This window comes from Pan paniscus, chromosome 23 (assembly GCF_029289425.2).
Source record: "Pan paniscus chromosome 23, NHGRI_mPanPan1-v2.0_pri, whole genome shotgun sequence".
In the NCBI taxonomy this organism is placed as follows: domain Eukaryota; kingdom Metazoa; phylum Chordata; class Mammalia; order Primates; family Hominidae; genus Pan; species Pan paniscus.
In genome coordinates, this window is record NC_085927.1 from 38,019,151 (window position 1) to 38,037,030 (window position 17,880).

General features: G+C 46.6%; 1 protein-coding gene across 4 annotated transcripts in view; it reads right to left on the bottom strand.

The window, feature by feature from the left end:
• TTC28 (tetratricopeptide repeat domain 28) overlaps positions 1–17,880 on the bottom strand; it is a 704,109-nt gene that overhangs the window by 44,981 nt on the left and 641,248 nt on the right. For all 4 annotated transcript variants that reach the window (XM_034949042.3, XM_034949043.4, XM_057301024.2 and 1 more), the window contains one exon: positions 7,077–7,217. In XM_034949042.3, the coding sequence (XP_034804933.2) occupies positions 7,077–7,217 (141 nt within the window). The remainder of the gene's footprint in view (positions 1–7,076; positions 7,218–17,880) is intronic.

The window sequence follows — 17,880 nt, forward strand, 5'->3', positions numbered from 1 at the left end:
ATGGTAGGTTCCCTGCCTGGGCTAAGGGTTATGGCACATGCCTCCACCAAGAGGGTCTGCACCTGCCCTCCTGCAGGAGCCACAGCAGCAGTTGGTGGTGCCCGGCCTCTGCCCACTCTGGGCATTGTGCTGTGGCCATCTGCTCTTTACTGTAACAAGTATGAGGCTCTAGGGCCAAGCCTGGAGATGCTCACCTTAAAAGAACCTGATGCCCAGGCCAGCCTTGCACAGGCTTTTCCTGCTGACCCCATTCAGAGATCAGAACAAAGGCCCGAGCCAGGCAGTCATTGGGGTGGGCTTCTCAAGTGCTCAGGGATGGAGAGAAGAAAAGACAACCTCATGTATGGCAGCCTGCCCAGCTGATGCATGTCCAGCAATACAGCAAAACCCCCTTCCAAAGGACTTTCCACTTTCAATTTGTGGGTCCAAGCCTGTCCCTGAAAACAAACCTGTGGGGTTGAATTCACTTGTTCACAGAGAACCTCCAGAGCTGGATTAGTCAGAGTTGTCTGAAGACAGAATATGCTGCCTCAGGAGGTAGTAAGCTCCCTGTCATGGGAGGAATTCAGGCAAAAGATGGGTGATCACCTGGCAAGGGAGTTAGATGGATGAGGGCCTGTGGGGCCGGAGCACTGTCTTTGGAGTCTGGCAGACCTGGCTCCTAATGCTGGCTCTGTCATTTTCTAGCTGTGAGACCCTGGGCAACTAACTTAACCTCTCTAAGCCTCGGTGTCATCATAGTACCCCTCATGGTTGCTGCAGGGATTAACTAAGATAACACATGTAAAGCACTTAGCACAGTGCTGAGTGCTGGGAAGTAATCAGCAGACGCGCACTGCTGTCATTATCATCTTTGTTATTGTTGTTATAGTTACTTAATTCCCTCCCTCCCTCCCTTCCGTGCCTGTACCTACTTAACACACAGCACCCTGCTAGGCTCCTTGGGGATACAGAGATAAATCAGAAGTGACTGAGCCTCGGGCGAGTGCACAGCCTGGGAGGGGAGAGGGCATGGACACAGGTGACAAATGCAAGGTGCATGGTTGTGGCTCCCTACCCGCAGATAAAGCACCAGGAAGTTTTAGAGAAGGGAGAAATGTTTCCAGTAGGGGCAATCCAAGATGGATTTGTGAAAGATGCTGTGTTTGAGACAGTGCCTCAGGGGAAAGCCCTCTTTGGCCATGTCCCCATGCCCAAGTGAAGACCCTGAGATGTGAATGGGCAGGTCTGGGGTTCCTCTGGGTTAGGACAGAGGGTGGGGGGAAAATAGAACAGGAAATGGGAAGAATGGCAAGGTGGGACTGTGAAGTACTCAGATGCCAAGCTCCACACTTCCATCCAACCACACTGGAACTCCTGTGACTCCTGTCAAGAGAGGGACACAAACAAAACTGTGCCCCAGCCAGAGGGGGGACAGCGATGACCATCAGCCTGTCCCAGGTGGGTGGTAATGGGATCAGTGTGAGGAACAAAGTCACATCCAGTGAGGGGCAGATTTCATCTCTGCCACTGACAAGTGGGCAGACTTGGCTTGGGGCAATTCACCTTGCTGAGCACCAGCAACCGTTTGAGGCTGTTGATAGGCATCAAGATAGGCAGGGACAGGACAGGGGCTCCTGCCCAAAGCCTGGTGACTGGAACCAGCAGCTGCAGCAGCTGTTGGCAGGGAAGATCCTTGCCCAGAATAGTCACAGTGAGGTGAGTATGGGTGGATGGCAGCCATGGCATGCTCTACATGCCCACATTTAATGTGGCACAGATGACCTGGAGGTCAGAGATGGAGAGAACACTCAGCTCCTTATTGGGGCCAGAAGCCAAAGAGGCATCAACAAGGAGCAGGGGACAGAGATGCAGGACCCCAGCCAGGAAGCTGGGTATGCAATCTTGGGGGTTCAAAGCCAGGGCTATAGCTGTAGCTGACGGCAGATTGGGTCATCACTCTGCATTTATTCAAGGTGTTTCCAGTGGCCCTGAGAGAGGTTGTAGCAGGAAGAAGCATCAATCTATCAGTTTCTTGGTGGAGATTTGATCTTTTAGATCTTTTGAGTGGTTGATTCACCCCTCAGAAAAGAGCCTTTGGTGCCGTAGAAACCTCAGACTCAAGGTGGGGAGAGAAAGAAACTACTTACTACACAGCAGGATTGATCTCGTCATCATTACCCTTATTGCATCCTAGTAACTACTCCAGCGGTAAGCAAACGTAAAAAGCTCAAGGTCACCTTAACAAAGGGCAGAGCCAGGTTTCAAATCAAGGTCTGGCTGGCCCCAGAGCCCAAGATTTCTCCTCTGCACTGTGTGCCTCACCACAGACAAAGGCCTAGACCTGGGAAGACAGTGATCAGCAGATGGCCGGCCTACACTGGGCTTTTGCAGCACTACTGCAGCACGCCTCCGTATGGCCCTAAAGCAGGGTGGCCCACATGTACGTTCATAAAAAACCACAGCCTGGCCAGGTACGGAGACTCACAAGGATCCCAGCATTTTGGAAGGCCAAGATGAGAGGATCACTTGAGCCAGCCTGGGCCACAAAGCAAGACTCTGTTGCTACAAAAAAATAATTTTAAAAAATTAGCTGGGTGAGGTGGTGTGCACCTGTGGTCCCTGTTACTCAGGAGGCTGAGGCAGGAGGATCACTTAAGCCCAGGAGTTTGAGGCTGCAGTTAGTTATGACGGCACCACTATAACCCAGCCTGGGTGACAGAGTGTGACTCTGTCTCTAAACAAAAAAAGAACTACAACTACACATCCATGCAGACGCACACACAGCAGGACATGTGTGTGCCAGGTCTCAGCTTACCGGCCAGGCTGGCCTTGTGGAGATGGCTCTCCTCTCCAGTCACTGCTCTCCACTGTCCTGCTGACACTTTCTTCCCTGCGCCTTTAGGAAGTCCTCCTGTGTATTACAGTCACTGCATTCCCTCCCACCTCCACTGTAGGCCAGGCTTTCACGCATGGATTTGGAGGGCAGGGCAGGCTCTGGGAGCACTACTGCCTCTCCACTTTCAGGGCCTGACCCTCAGGTGTTGAGGGCAGAGGGGGAAGAGGGCAGGGAAAAGCTCTGCAGGGTTTCCTCTGCACCCCTCAACGTGGCAGCAGCTCTGGCTCCCCCAGACCCCCTCCACTCTGCCACTGGCTGCACACTCCATAACATGCGGTTGAGGTCCCTGCCCAGCAGACAGCCTCCTGGGTGGGGAACCAGTAAGGTGCTGGGCCCATGTGACCCACCCAGCAGGACACACACACACACCCGTGCCACGTTAAATGTGGGCACACTGAGCACTGTGGCCGGCCCACTCCCACCTAGCATCCTCCCTACTTTCTTTTCTCCCTGTTCTATAGTCATGGAGGCTGGGCCCATGGGATGGAGAGGCCTCTTTCCCCATGTAGCAGGACCCCAGTTTTTGTTGGTGATTCTCTGGAAGGACCCCCAACCAAGCTGAGGTTCTCTCTTGCTGATTCCTTATCCAGTCTTCTGTGAGAGACCAGAAGTGTTTCTCACAGGGCACTAGAGGGAAGTTGTCTAGCAGGGCACTAGAGGGAAGTTGCAGAGACCTGAGGGTGGGCTCTGGCCCTGCTGTGCACCTCTCTTTAGAAAAAGAAGACTTACTTCTTTGTCGTCTGTTTTGGCTCTAGTCACTGCTCTCTGGACAATAAGAAAGTCCCTCTCCACATTGTGTCACACACAGATATAAAGTGGAAAATTAAAGACCTAGGATGCTTGTTGCACCAATGGTGGCTTATAGAAGTCAGGAAACTTCTCTGGGATACTGGCCCTAAATGACTCTGGATGGGTGCACCTTACTTAATACCAACGCAGTCCCTGTCGTCCAGGATCCAGGATGCAGTCAAAAGCCTGTCCTGTTCTTCTTTGTCTTTTCTACAGCAAATGTGATCTGCTGACTGACCCAGGTCCGATCACATACACACATATCATATATACATACCACACATAAACACACACATACAAATACAACCCTGCTCATACAAATACATACATACATTCCCACAGAACCTCCCCCGACACACACACAGACACTTACATGCATGTGCTGGCCTACCAGTCCTCCGCGTCACTCCCAAAGGGTAGGGCTGCTGCTCTGCCCTCTGGGGCTCACACCAAGGTCAGGGTGCTGGCCAAGAGAAGGGTCTTTGTTTTTCATTCAATAGCAGTGCCTACCCTGGGTTCAAAATGCAAATGTGTTTTCTGCCAATAGGCAAGAAGAAAAATAGTGATTGCAGAGACCTCAAAAATGACAGCAGAACAAAGAGCAATTCCTGAAGTGGCAAGGGAGAAAAACCTAAAGCCAAGTCTCACTTGACTCGCATTAGCTACAGAGGCCTCATTGGCAAATCAGTCCAGGAAACCACCAAGGAACAAAGGGGCCAAGGAATCCATAAAATCACCGAGCTGGAGAGCCCCCGGAGAGGGAAGCCCTTACTGCTCCAGTACACAAGGCCCTACACACATGGTTGCTTCCATATCACCTCTGTTGGCTCCAGGCTACGAGCACTCTGCAAACACTAGCCACTATCAGCAATCTGCAGAAAAGCTACTTCTAGCTGCTCTGTTCAGTCACAAGCCAGTGCACTCTTAGCCCAGATCCCTGGCCATACATGGGACAGAGAGGGAGGCCTGGGACCCCACAGTAGGGCAGGGACAGGCTGGCAGGGAAGCTGCGAGGCATGTTTTGGCACCTGTTCACGGGCAGATCTCCCTCCTCTCTGGCCTATGTGTGCTCAGCTATAAGACGTGAGGCTGCACTGAAAGTTTGCCAGGGAAGCTTGCACTGTTCTAGCAAGGATACCTTTGCCTCCGTGGTTCCCTCAGCTGTAGCTCCACTCTCTTGTGGATGAAGGCCAGAACCCCCCTTCCTGGCTTCTGAGAGAGGCGCCAGAGAACACACAGTGTTGCAAACTTTCCTGGGCCTTAAGGGCTTACCACATTGAAGCGAGAAGAATGCCGGCTATTTCCCTCATCCAAAGGGTCGGGGTTGGAAGAGTCTGCAGAGACCCCTTCAATTCCTTTGCTTTTCTGAGGGTGGGACTGGATTGGGTCAGACCTTGCCAAGGGAGCTGGGTGCAAGCTCCAGGGCTGTGGGCCTTGCTGCTCCCCACTAGTCCCCAGGGCTGGGCACAATACTCAGCCTGGCTGGGGGCGGAGATTGTGTTGTATAAGCGAACCAACAAATTAATCTACAGCATTGTACTCACTGGAGCTATTGCAGGGCTGCTCAGAAGGACAGAAACCATCTTTCCAAAATGAGCACTCCACCATTCAAAGTGCACAGCACCCCAAGCCTAGGGTTGATAAGCTAGGGCCCTAGATATACCTGGCTTGACCCTTTTCTTCCATAGTGCTGAGGTCCTGGGGGAACTGGTTCCTGACTGCTGGAGTGCCTGCAACCAGGTCACCATGGATGCCTGACTGTCTGCTTTGGCAGCTCTCTCCTGTGAAGGACTTGAGGTAGGAAGGGAAGAAGGATGGGGAGGCTACAACCCAAGATGGCCAACAGCTGCTGCATAGGCACACAGACGTCTCATCCCTTCCAAAGTTTCTCCACCCACGTTAAGAATTTAAGTTTAGCACTATTCTTCCCACTTTACTCCAAACAACAGAAACCCACCAATTGTTCAGTGCCTTCCACACATTAAGCCGGTCAGTGTGTTATTTATACATTGGCTCCTTTATTCCCACATTACAGGAACCCTGCAGGGTAAGAAGCCATCCCCATTTCACAGATGATGAGACTGAGGCTGACAGAGGTGAAACTGCCTCCCTAGTGTCCTACAGCTCGTGAGTGGCAAGGCCAGAGGCTGCACTCTGAGCTCTTCACACTCTAGTTTATCACCACAGTTTGCATCACCTGGCGGAGGTAAGTGTCACCTGCCTTCACTGGCTGAGAAGTTGGCAGAGCAAGAACATGTGTCCAGGCCCAATCCCAGGCCTCCGCAAACCTGGCTGCATCCCTACATGAAACCAAAAGCCATGAGGGACACCTGTGAAGGTGGCTGGGAAGAAGGAACTAAGGGTGAACTAGCTTGAAGTTTTGGCCTCCTTACAACCAGGCTGCCAGCTCCTACATCCCCTGCCCTTGGCTCCCTTCCCACTCAACTCAGCCCTGGGAAAGTCAACACACATTTGTCACCCTGACAGCACAATAATGAGAGGAAACCAGGGCCTGGAGTAGGAACAGACAGGGCGCACAATGCCCTGCACAGCAGGGCTGCCAAGCAGAGGCTGCCTCCCACCCAGTGCACAGTCACTTCCTGCCTGTGTTCTAGGGTCAACCAGCTGCCCTTTAAAGGCAGGCCTTCAGGCTGTGGCAGGGACCTAGGGAGTCTGTGATATCTTTCCAAAGAGGTCTATCAAAATGTACCCCTAGGTTGTTGCCAGGCAACCAAACAACAGTGGGACAGGTGTCCCTCAACCCCAACCGCCTGCCCTGTTTATCCGGACCCAGCTCAGGTATCACTCCTTAGAAAAAGATGAAGGGGTGTGCTGGCTTGGAAATTTCAAACTCGATTCATCTTAAAGCCATTAAGGCCTATTTGGTCAAGTGACAGGGAACTGAGGTCTTGGCACAGACGGGTGAGCCTGGGTCTGGATGAGTGCATTCCTAGGCCCAGTTTCTCCCTCCAACAGCACTAGCATTCTCACTCTCCCTGACCTCCCCGAATCTCAGGCCAGGAAGTCAGTGCAGGTACCTGGCCCAGGAGTTACCTGCAGAAGCTAGCAAAGAAGTATGTGAAGTTGCTCTGGCTTCTGCCTGATGTTTGGAAAGTCAGCTCTGAGGCTATGTGAAGAAGCAGCCAACTGTCCCCTGGGACTCCTATCCCAGCCAAATGAGGATTGTCACGTCAAGCCTGTCACTGTTTTCTCGCTTGAGCTGGAGATGCTGCTGTGAAGCAGAGGCCCTGACGGGCATGGGGCTGTGGAAGCATCATGCTTGCTGCTGCAAATGCATGACATGAGCCAGAAGTCTAACCAGCTGGAAGGAGCATCCACTGAAAGCACATTATCTGTGCTCAGAGCACCCTGCCCTGCACTGGGCCTGGGGAAAGTGCCCCACGCTCACCTGTTAAAGAGGTTATTGCGGCGAACCATCCGCAGAAAGCCAGTGGGGTCAGTGACTGAGTTGAGTTTGTTGTTCATCTCTTCAAATTGCTGGTCCATGATGTCTCCCGCTTCACTCTCTGTCTCACTGCTGGCACAGGCCCTGCAGGAAAAATTGCAGAAAAAGCCAATCAGAGAAAGGAAGCGCTGAGCTATGGAAGTCAGCTCTGAGGTCCTATGCCATTCTGTCACCAAACGAACCTCTAGTACCGTTGTCTCCAGATGACAGCATCACCCCACTCCCTCCTCAGTGTCCCTGAGACCCTCTTCCTGAACTTCTTTTGTCCACTGCTTCTCAAGATGAACTCTGGTTGGTTGTTTATGGGCTGTCACCCCCGACTCTGCTGTGAACTCTCTACAGGCAGGAGCTGTGTCTGAATAAGAACTGTATTCCCAGCACCTAGCTTATGTATGACAGACTAGATGAGGTGCTGTCTGTTATGGGCTGGTCAGGCACTCTTCCCAGCGTACAGATGAGGCAAGTGCAGCTGTGAGGCAGTCCTCCCTGCACAAGCTGCAGTCCAGTCCATTCCAGAAACAGTAACTAAATACCTACATTGTGTTGGGTACTGTCCTAGGCAAGGGGGACATGCAGCCTAAAATGGCATTTTCCAGATGAGGAGACAAACATGCTGACAAGTGGTTGCAATGCTAGCAGGGCAGGCACCGCTGGAAACGCAAACTTGAGAACTGCCGCTGATTTGGCCCATTTTTGAAGCTCAGCATGAGGAGGTGACCATTTTTGAATTAATAAATTCATATTTCCTCTATGACAGAGTTTAACAGAACATCCCACAATCTGTTTTAAGTAAACAGAAATACACAGGAGTACCTTGATTCATCAGCATGATTAAAATGGCAAGAGGCTTATTAAATGTAAAAGCCATGCACTGTGTGCCCTGATGACACACGGACAGCCAGGCCAGGGCAAATGTGTCTGTGGGAGTGCCGCCAGCCTGCAGCCATCCTCCTCCATGCCACACCATGCCTCCCAACCAACTGAGGCTCACAAAGGCACATCTCTATGTTGAGCCCTCACCTATCCTAGGCATCAGGACCACATTCAGACTTTGCGGAGATGCTTACTGATACCTCGCCCCCAGATAACTCTAAGCCCACAGGAAAACTACTTTCAGACCTTCCTACTAAGGACTGGTGTGAAGAAGTGGAGGGCACCAGGGCACTGCAGGCAGCAGACAGAGTTGCAAGCCCCTCATGTGCTAGGCAGGTGGGACTCTGGAAAGGGGCAGACCTCCTGTCGCTGAGAGGAAGAGGAATAAGGCTTGGTGCATAGAGATTTGGGTTTAGGACAAACATGACCCACTTCAAATGGCCAAGCTGGCGACACCTGTGACAGAGAAGGGAAATAAGCCCCTCATTCTGGGGGCCAAATGAGACATGGCATGTAAAGCTGCTATGCAAACTTGAATGCTCTATGTGAACACCAACCATGGTGTGATGGCTAAATTTATGTCAACGTGACTGGGCTGCAGGGTGCCCAGATATTTGGTTAAACATTATTTGGGATGTGTTTGTGAGGGTATTTCTAGATGAGATTACCATTTAAGCTTGCAGACTGAGTAAAGTACACTGCCCTCCCCAGTGTGAGTGGGCCTCATCTGCTTATCCATTGAAGGCCTGGATAGAGCAAAAAAGTAGAGAAAGAGAAAATTTGCTCTTTCTGCACTGTCACCAACCTAAGGCATCAATCTTTTGCCTTCAGGCTTGGACTTGAACTGAAACTTACCCTACTGGCTTTCCTGGGTCTCCAGCTTGCTGTGGCAGACCCTGGGGCTTCTCAGCCTCCACAACCACAGGAACCAATTCCTTATAATAAGTTTCCTTTATCTCTTTATAAAAATAAATAAATAAATATACAAGCACATCCTATTTATATCTACTTAGTGTGTGTGTATATATATATATAATATATATAGTGTGTGTGTGTGTGTGTGTGTGTGTGTGTGTTTGTATATATATATCTTTTATTGGTTCTGTTTCTCTGGAAAACCCAGATAAAAACATCTAGTAATTATCTCAGAACCACATTGATGACTGGTAAAGTCCTGGCTATTAGCCTGCTTTTCTTCCCAGCCTTCACAGTCTGGAAATGGCTCTTTAAACACAGCGCAGTACCTGGCATGCAGCAGGTATGCAATGGGGAATTGCTGAATGAATGAATGACCTATGCTGGAGAGAATTTTATAATGTGCAAAGTATTTTTATACATATTTAATTTTATCTCTATGACAACTCTGTGAGGTAGCTCTTATTATCTCTACCTTATATCTAAGGTGACAGAGGTTTGGAGAAGCCAAGGAACTGGGCTAAAGAGTACTAGGTGGTAGAGATGGGTCTGAGTCCAGCTCAGATCTGTGGCACTCACTGACCTCCCTCCCCCTCCCCCTAAAAGGCTCTAAGCTTCTCACAGACTCTATGCTTCTCTCCTGGGGTTTGACTTCAACAGGCAGGGGCTGAATACAGGAATTAGGAGAAACCAGGAAACTTCTAGCATCGAAACAAATCACCAAGCTCCCATCATGCTGGAGAGCTTTTATTCCTCTCACTGCCTCATGGATGTCAGCTGAACAGGCAAGCAGGTGAAGGCTTGAAAGGCTCCTTTGGGAGCTGAAGGCCCTTCACAGAGACCCTGGTAAATATTACTCAACAAGCTCCTCTGTCCAGGGACACGTTTATCATCTGAATGCAACTGCCTGCTTGGAGCTGAGAAATCGGCTTGTCATTTAGCCTTTGCAAAGGGGAGAAAATTGCCTGGGACCGGTATCAGCCTCCATTATCTTGCAGTTCTGTTCTTACTGTCAGCCACAGACTGAGCCCTCAGTATCTCCTGCTTAATGGGGTTGTTTCCTATTTCCTGACCCTTCAAAGTATTAACACCGAAGGGAACAACAAACAGGCGATGTCATAGATAAAGGAATCTCCCATTTACAAAACAAGCCTCATATCTATATAGTAGGAGTCCCTAGTGCCTTGCCACCAATCCTCACAGCACACTCACTCTCCTGCACCCATTTCTCTGAGTGACTTTCTAGAGATGGCACATCTGGTCACCATAGGCCCTGATTCAATTCACATTGCTTCAACAATGATTACTGGGTAGGACCCATGTGTAAGAACTACAGGGGCTAAACAGATGAGGGTCACATTATAGCTGCCTTCAAGGCTCTTACTATCTGGTATGACTAGTATCCTTTAGTTCTCCCTTCTTACTAGCCAATCCCTTTTACTCCAATCTCTACTAGAGTTAACAATTCTTTATCTTAAACTATCTCTGTTCAAATTATTGTGTGGTTTCTTATTATTGTTTTGATACTGACTGATACATACTGTATGTTAATTTAAAAAACAAAATAAATCCTACTATTCCCAAATCCTGGGAGGAAGTCAGGAAAGTAAGATAAGCTTTGGTGCCCCTCACTCATTCATGTGGTCATTAGGCTGCCCAACCCTCAGAAACTCACTGTGCAACCAGTACATCCCAGACACTCAGCTGGGGCTGGGATTACTCAAAGCAGGAACACGTCCGCCCTAAGAAGCTGCTAGATATGCACATAATCTCTGCAACATGAAAAATAAATTATTACATAGTAGTACATGTATGTATATAGAAAGACTGAATGGACAATCATTACAGGATGAGCAGGGGAGACAGCAAGAAAAGAAAGAGAGGAGAAGGGAATGAAATATGAGAATGTGAATAAACAAACAGTGGCTGTGCAGAAAGAGCCCCTAAAGCATTTAGTCTCATGGCCTGATTTTAGCCACTACTCTGATGGCCATGATCTGAAACGGAGAAGAAACAATAGAGACACACTGGCTTTGCAGACAAAACTGGTGGTCATAGCTCAGCAGAGGATAACTCAAGGGAGAGAGGGCCCATGAGCTGGGTGGCAAGGCAGGAAGAGTGGAAAAGGAGGGCACTCCTGGCACACCAGCTGCTCAGGACTGGCAAGCTAGGGAGGCACCAAAAGCTAAGATTCCGCCTGTCTTCTTCCCAGTCTGCTTACGTTCCACTCCTGTCTACCCAGCTCTGGACCCTTGGCCCTGCCTACCTGTCTTGCCCTCCAGACTTGGCCACACGATCGATTTCTCCTTCCCTTGTGGCTCTCTGGACCTGAGGATTCTGGCTCAGACATCCTTCATGGGCCCTTTCTACTCCTGGACTCTGGAGGGTAAAAGAGGACTCTGTTCTTGTTCCAGGGGCCTGACTTGGCACTTGCCCATCAGCCAGAGTCCTGGCTGGACCCTGCCCTAGTCTTCTGTCTGGAGTTAGGTAGAAGGTTGAGATCTGGATTATTACGGTCATGAAGAACAGTGAGGGCAAAAGGTCAAAGTCAGTACAAGCTGGCCTAAGCAGCGGGCAGCAAGGTATACCTCCTGGCGAGGGCTGAGAGGGGAGCTGGAGAGAGGGAGCAGTCCAGAGGCAGGCAGTAGCTGCTTCATGGTACCCACCTGCCCTGCCAGCATCTGTTCCAGTGATCCTGTGAGAAGCCCAGATCCTGCCTGCTCTGGGGAATATAAATCATGCCGTCACCAGAGGCAGGCTCCAAAATGCTGTTCATATGCAGCTTTCCCCAGAGAGATGGAAATGGCTCATGAATCAAGCACCTTGGAGCTGTGCCAGAGCTCATCCTGTTCTTGGGGACAGGGTTTGGCAAGAGGCTCCAGATAGGATTTTCATTTGCAAGCATGGCCACCTGATCTCTCCAAGAACATTCTTGCTCTCTGTCATTCCCCTGACAGTTGCAACTGAAGCTCCACAAGGCACACTTTTATTTATGTCTCAACATCCTTTTACTAACCCACTGTGTCTCCATTCCCCACCCCCCTCCAGGCTTCTTGTGCACTGATAACCAGTTATTTGCCAAAGACCAACCAATTGCAACCCTGAAGCTGAAAACGACAGGCGAGAAACTCCATCTTCAGTTTCCTGTGCACAGGGCAGTGAGATAGCTCCTACACCACTGGCCCCATGCCCAGTGGAAACAGATCAAAGGCAGCAAAGCGCTCCTTCTTTCAAAGCAAGGATCTTTTTGCAATTGGTAAAACTTCAGAAAGCAAGCGTTAGTGAATTTGCAGCCACTGCCTATAATCATTTTGTGCCTTCTGATTCTGAAAGGCCAGGTCTAACTGTGCCAGCACCCTATGTTGCGGATTCTACAACCAGGAAGCAGAGGTATCCTGGGGATCTGAAAAGGTGCACAGATGACAATACCATGGGCACTTACTAGGTTTTGCATGGGCCAGTCTGCCAATAGCTGAAAAGGCCCACCCATTTTTCCCAGTAGCCACTTAGCAAGAGTGCCAGAAAATGAAGACATGAGACTTTGGGAACTCTAGATTTCTGAGACCTTTGAAACTTTCCCATGTGACTTACTTACCAGTTCCTGTCTATTTTTTCTTACTGACAATTAGTAAACTTTTAAGACGAAAAGAGCCTGGGCTAAAGAAAAACAGCAGGGGTTGCAATCTTAGTCTCTGATAAAACAGACTTTAAACCAACAAAGATCAAAAGAGACAAAGAAGGCCACTACATAAATGGTAAAGGGATCAAGTCAACAAGGAGAGCTGACTCTCCTAAATATATATGCACCCAATACAGGAGCATCCAGATTCACACAGCAAGTCCTTAGAGACCTACAAAGAGACTTAGACTTCCAGTGTCAATAATAATGGGAGACTTTAACACCTCTCTGTCGATATTAGACAGATCAACGAGACAGAAGGTTAACAAGGATATCCAGGACATGAACTCAGCTCTGGACCAAGTGGACCTAATAGACATCTACAGAACTCTCCACCCCAAATCAACAGAATATACATTCTTCTCAGAATCACATCGGACTTATTCTAAAATTGAATAATAAAATAAAATAAAATTGATTTACTACAAAATCGTTAGTAAAACACTCCTCAGCAAATGTAAAATAACAGAAATCACAACAAACTGTCTCTCACACCACAGTGCAATCAAATTAGAACTCAGGATTAATAAACTCACTCAAAACCGGACAACTACATGGAAACTGAACAACCTGCTCCTGAATGACTACTGGGTACATAACAAAATGAAGGCAGAAATAAAGATGTTCTTTGAAACCAATGAGAACAAAGACACAACATACCATAATCTCTGGGACACATTTAAAGCAGTGTGTAGAGGGAAATTTATAGCACTAAATGCACACAAGAGAAAGCAGGAGAGATCTAAAATTGACACCCTAACATCACAATTGAAAGAACTAGAGAAGCAAGAGCAAACACATTCAAAAACTAGCAGAAGGCAAGAAGTAACTAAGATCAGAGCAGAACTGAAGGAGATAGAGACACAAAAAACCCTTTAAAAAATCAAGGAATCCAGGAGCTGGTTTTTTGGAAAGATCAACAAAATTGATAGACCACTAGCAAGACTAATAAAGAAGAAAAGAGAGAAGAATCACATAGACGCAATAAAAAATGATAAAGGGGATATCACCACTGATCCCACAGAAATACAAACTACCATCAGAGAATACTATAAACACCTCTACGCAAATAAACTAGAAAATCTAGAAGAAATGGATAAATTCCTCGACACACCCTCCCAAGACTAAACCAGGAAGAAGTTGAATATCTGAATAGACCAATAACAGGCTCTGAAATTGAGGCAATAATTAATAGCTTACCAACCAAAAAAAGTCCAGGACCAGATGGATTCACAGCCGAATTCTACCAGAGTCATAAGGAGGAGCTGGTACCATTCCTTCTGAAACTATTCCAATCAATAGAAAAAGAGGCAATCCTCCCTAACTCATTTTATGAGGCCAGCATCATCCTGATACCAAAGCCTGGCAGAGACACAACAAAAAAAGAGAATTTTAGGCCAATATCCCTGATGAACATCGACGCAAAAATCCTCAATAAAATACTGGCAAACCGAATCCAGCAACACATCAAAAAGCTTATCCAACATGATCAAGTAGGCTTCATCCCTGGGATGTAAGGCTGGTTCAACATACGAAAATCAATAAACGTAATCCAGCATATAAACAGAACCAATGACAAAAACCACATGATTATCTCAATAGATGCAGAAAAGGCCTTTGACAAAATTCAACAACACTTCATGCTAAAAACTCTCAATAAATTAGGTATTGATGGGACGTATCTCAAAATAATAAGAGCCATTTATGACAAACCCACAGCCAATATCATACTGAATGGGCAAAAACTGGAAGCATTCCCTTTGAAAACTGGCACAAGACAGGGATGCCCTCTCTCACCACTCCTATTCAACATAGTGTTGGACGTTCTGGCCAGGGCAATCAGGCAGGAGAAGGAAATAAAGGGCATTCAATTAGGAAAACAGGAAGTCAAATTGTCCCTGTTTGCAGATGACATGATTGTATATCTAGAAAACCCCATCGTCTCAGCCCAAAATCTCCTTAAGCTGATAAGCAACTTCAGGAAAGTCTCAGGATACAAAATCAATGTGCAAAAATCACAAGCATTCTCATACACCAATAACAGACAAACAGAGAGCCAAATCATGAGTGAACTCCCATTCGCGATTGCTTCAAAGAGAATAAAATACCTAGGAATTCAACTTACAAGGGATGTGAAGGACCTCTTCAAGGAGAACTACAAACCACTGCTCAATGAAATAAAAGAGGATACAAACAAATGGAAGAACATTCCATGCTCATGGATAGGAAGAATCAATATCGTGAAAATGGCCATACTGCCCAAGGTAATTTATAGATTCAATGCCATCCCCATCAAGCTGCCAATGACTTTCTTCACAGAATTGGAAAAAACTTCTTTAAAGTTCATATGGCACCAAAAAAGAGCCCACATTGGCAAGTCAATCCTAAGCCAAAAGAACAAAGCTGGATGCATCACGCTACCTGACTTCAAACTATACTACAAGGCTACAGTAACCAAAACAGCACAATACTGGTACCAAAACAGAGATATAGACCAATGGAACAGAACAGAGCCCTCAGAAATAATGCCACACATCTACAACTATCTGATCTTTGACAAACCTGACAAAAACAAGCAATGGGGAAAGGATTCCCTATTTAATAAATGGTGCTGGGAAAACTGGCTAGCCATATGTAGAAAGCTGAAACTGGATCCCTTCCTTACACCTTATACAAACATTAATTCAAGATGGATTAAAGACTTAAATGTTAGACCTAAAACCATAAAAACCCTAGAAGAAAACCTAGGCAATACCATTCAGGACATAGGCATGGCCAAGGACTTCATGTCTAAAACACCAAAAGCAATGGCAACAAAAGCCAAAATTGACAAATGGGATCTAATTAAACTAAAGAGCTTCTGCACAGCAAAAGAAACTACCATCAGAGTGAACAGACAACCTACAGAATGGGAGAAAATTTTTGCAATCTACTCATCTGACAAAGGGCTAATATCCAGAATCTGCAAAGAACTCAAACAAATTTACAAGAAAATAACAAACAACCCCATCAAAAAGTGGGCAAAGCATATGAACAGACATTTCTCCAAAGAAGACATTTATGTAGCCAACAGACACATGAAAAAATGCTCAACATCACTGGCCATCAGAGAAATGCAAATCAAAACCACAATGAGATACCATCTCACACCAGTTAGAATGGCAATCATTAAAAAGTCAGGAAACAACAGGTGCTGGATAGGATGTGGAGATATAGGAACACCTTTACACCGTTGGTAGGACTGTAAACTAGTTCAACCATTGTGGAAGTCAGTGTGGCGATTCCTCAGGGTTCTAGAACTAGAAATACCATTTGACCCAGCCATCCCATTACTGGGTATATACCCAAAGGATTATAAAACATGCTGCTATGAAGACACATGCACACGTATGTTTATTGCGGCACTACTCACAATAGCAAAGACTTGGAACCAACCCAAATGTCCAACAATGATAGACTGGATTAAGAAAATGTGGCACATATACACCATGGAATACTATGCAGCCATAAAAAAGGATGAGTTCATGTCCTTTGTAGGGACATGGATGAAGCTGGAAACCATCATTCTCAGCAAACTATAGCAAGGACAAAAAACCAAACACCGCATGTTCTCACTCATAGGTGGGAACTGAACAATGAGAACACTTGGACACAGGAAGGGGAACATCACAACCCGGGGTCTGTTGTTGGGTGGGGGGAGGTGGGAGGGATAGCATTAGGAGATATACCTAATATAAATGACGAGTTAATGGGTGCAGCACACCAACATGGCACATGTATACATATGTAACAAACCTGCACGTTGTGCACATGTACCCTAAAACTTAAAGTATAAAAAAAAAGAACTAGAGAAGGAAGAGCAAACAAATTCAAAAGATAGCAGAAGGCAAGAAATAACTAAGATCAGAGCAGAACTGAAGGAGATAGAGACACAAAAAACCCTTCAAAAAAAATCAATGAATCCAGGAGCCTTTTTTAAAAGATCAACAAAATTGATAGACCGCTAGCAAGACTAAAAAAGAAGAAAAGAGGGAAGAATCAAATAGACATGATAAAAAATGATAAAAGGGATATCACCACTGGATCCCACAGAAATACAAACTACCATCAGAGAATACTATAAACACCTCTATGCAAATAAACTAGAAAATCTAGAAGAAATGGATAAATTCCTGGACACATAACACTCTCCCAAGACTAAACCAGGAAGAAGTTGAATCCCTGAATAGACCAATAACAGGTTCTGAAATTGAGGAAATAACCAATAGCCTACCAAACAAAAAAAGTCCAGGACCAGACAGATTCACAACCGAATTCCACCAGCGGTACAAAGAGGAGCTGGTACCATTCAGTCTGAAACTATTCCAATCAATAGAAAAAGAGGGAATCCTCCCTAACTCATTTTATGAGGCTAGCATCATCCTGATACCAAAGCCTGGCAGAGACACAACAAAAAAAGAGAATTTTAGGCCAATATCCCTGATGAACATCAATGCGAAAATCCTCAATAAAATACTGGCAAACCGAATCCAGCAGCACATAAAAAAGCTTATCCACCACGATCAAGTCAGCTTCATCCCTGGGATGCAGGGCTGGTTCAATGTAGGCAAATCAATAAATGTAATCTATTACATAAATAGAACCAATGACAAAAACCACGATTACCTCAATAGATGCATGAAAGGCCTTTGACAAAATTCAACAGCCCTTCATGCTAAAAACTCTCAATAAACTAGGTATTGATGGAATGTATATCAAAATAATAAGAGCTATTTATCACAAACCCACAGCCAATACCATACCGAATGGGCAAAAACTGTAAGCATTCCCTTTGAAAACCGGCACAAGAAAAGGATGCCCTCTGTCACCACTCCTATTCAATATAGTGTTGGAAGTTCTGGCTGGGGCAATCAGGGAAGAGAAAGAAATAAAGGGTATTCAATTAGGAAAAGAGGAAGTTAAATTGTCTCTGTTTGCAGATGACATGATTGTATATTTAGAAAACCCCATCGTCTCAGCCCAAAATTTCCTTAAGCTGATAAGCAACTTCAGCAAAGTCTTAGGATACAAAATCAATGTGCAAAAATCACAAGCATTCCTCGACACCAATAATAGACAAACAGCCAAATCTTGAGTGAATCCCCATTCACAATTACTACAAAGAGAATAAAATACCTAGAAATCCAGCCTACAAGGGATGTGAAGGACCTCTTCAAGGAAAACTACAAACCACTGCTCAACAAAATAAAAGAGGGCACAAACAAATGGAAGAACATTCCA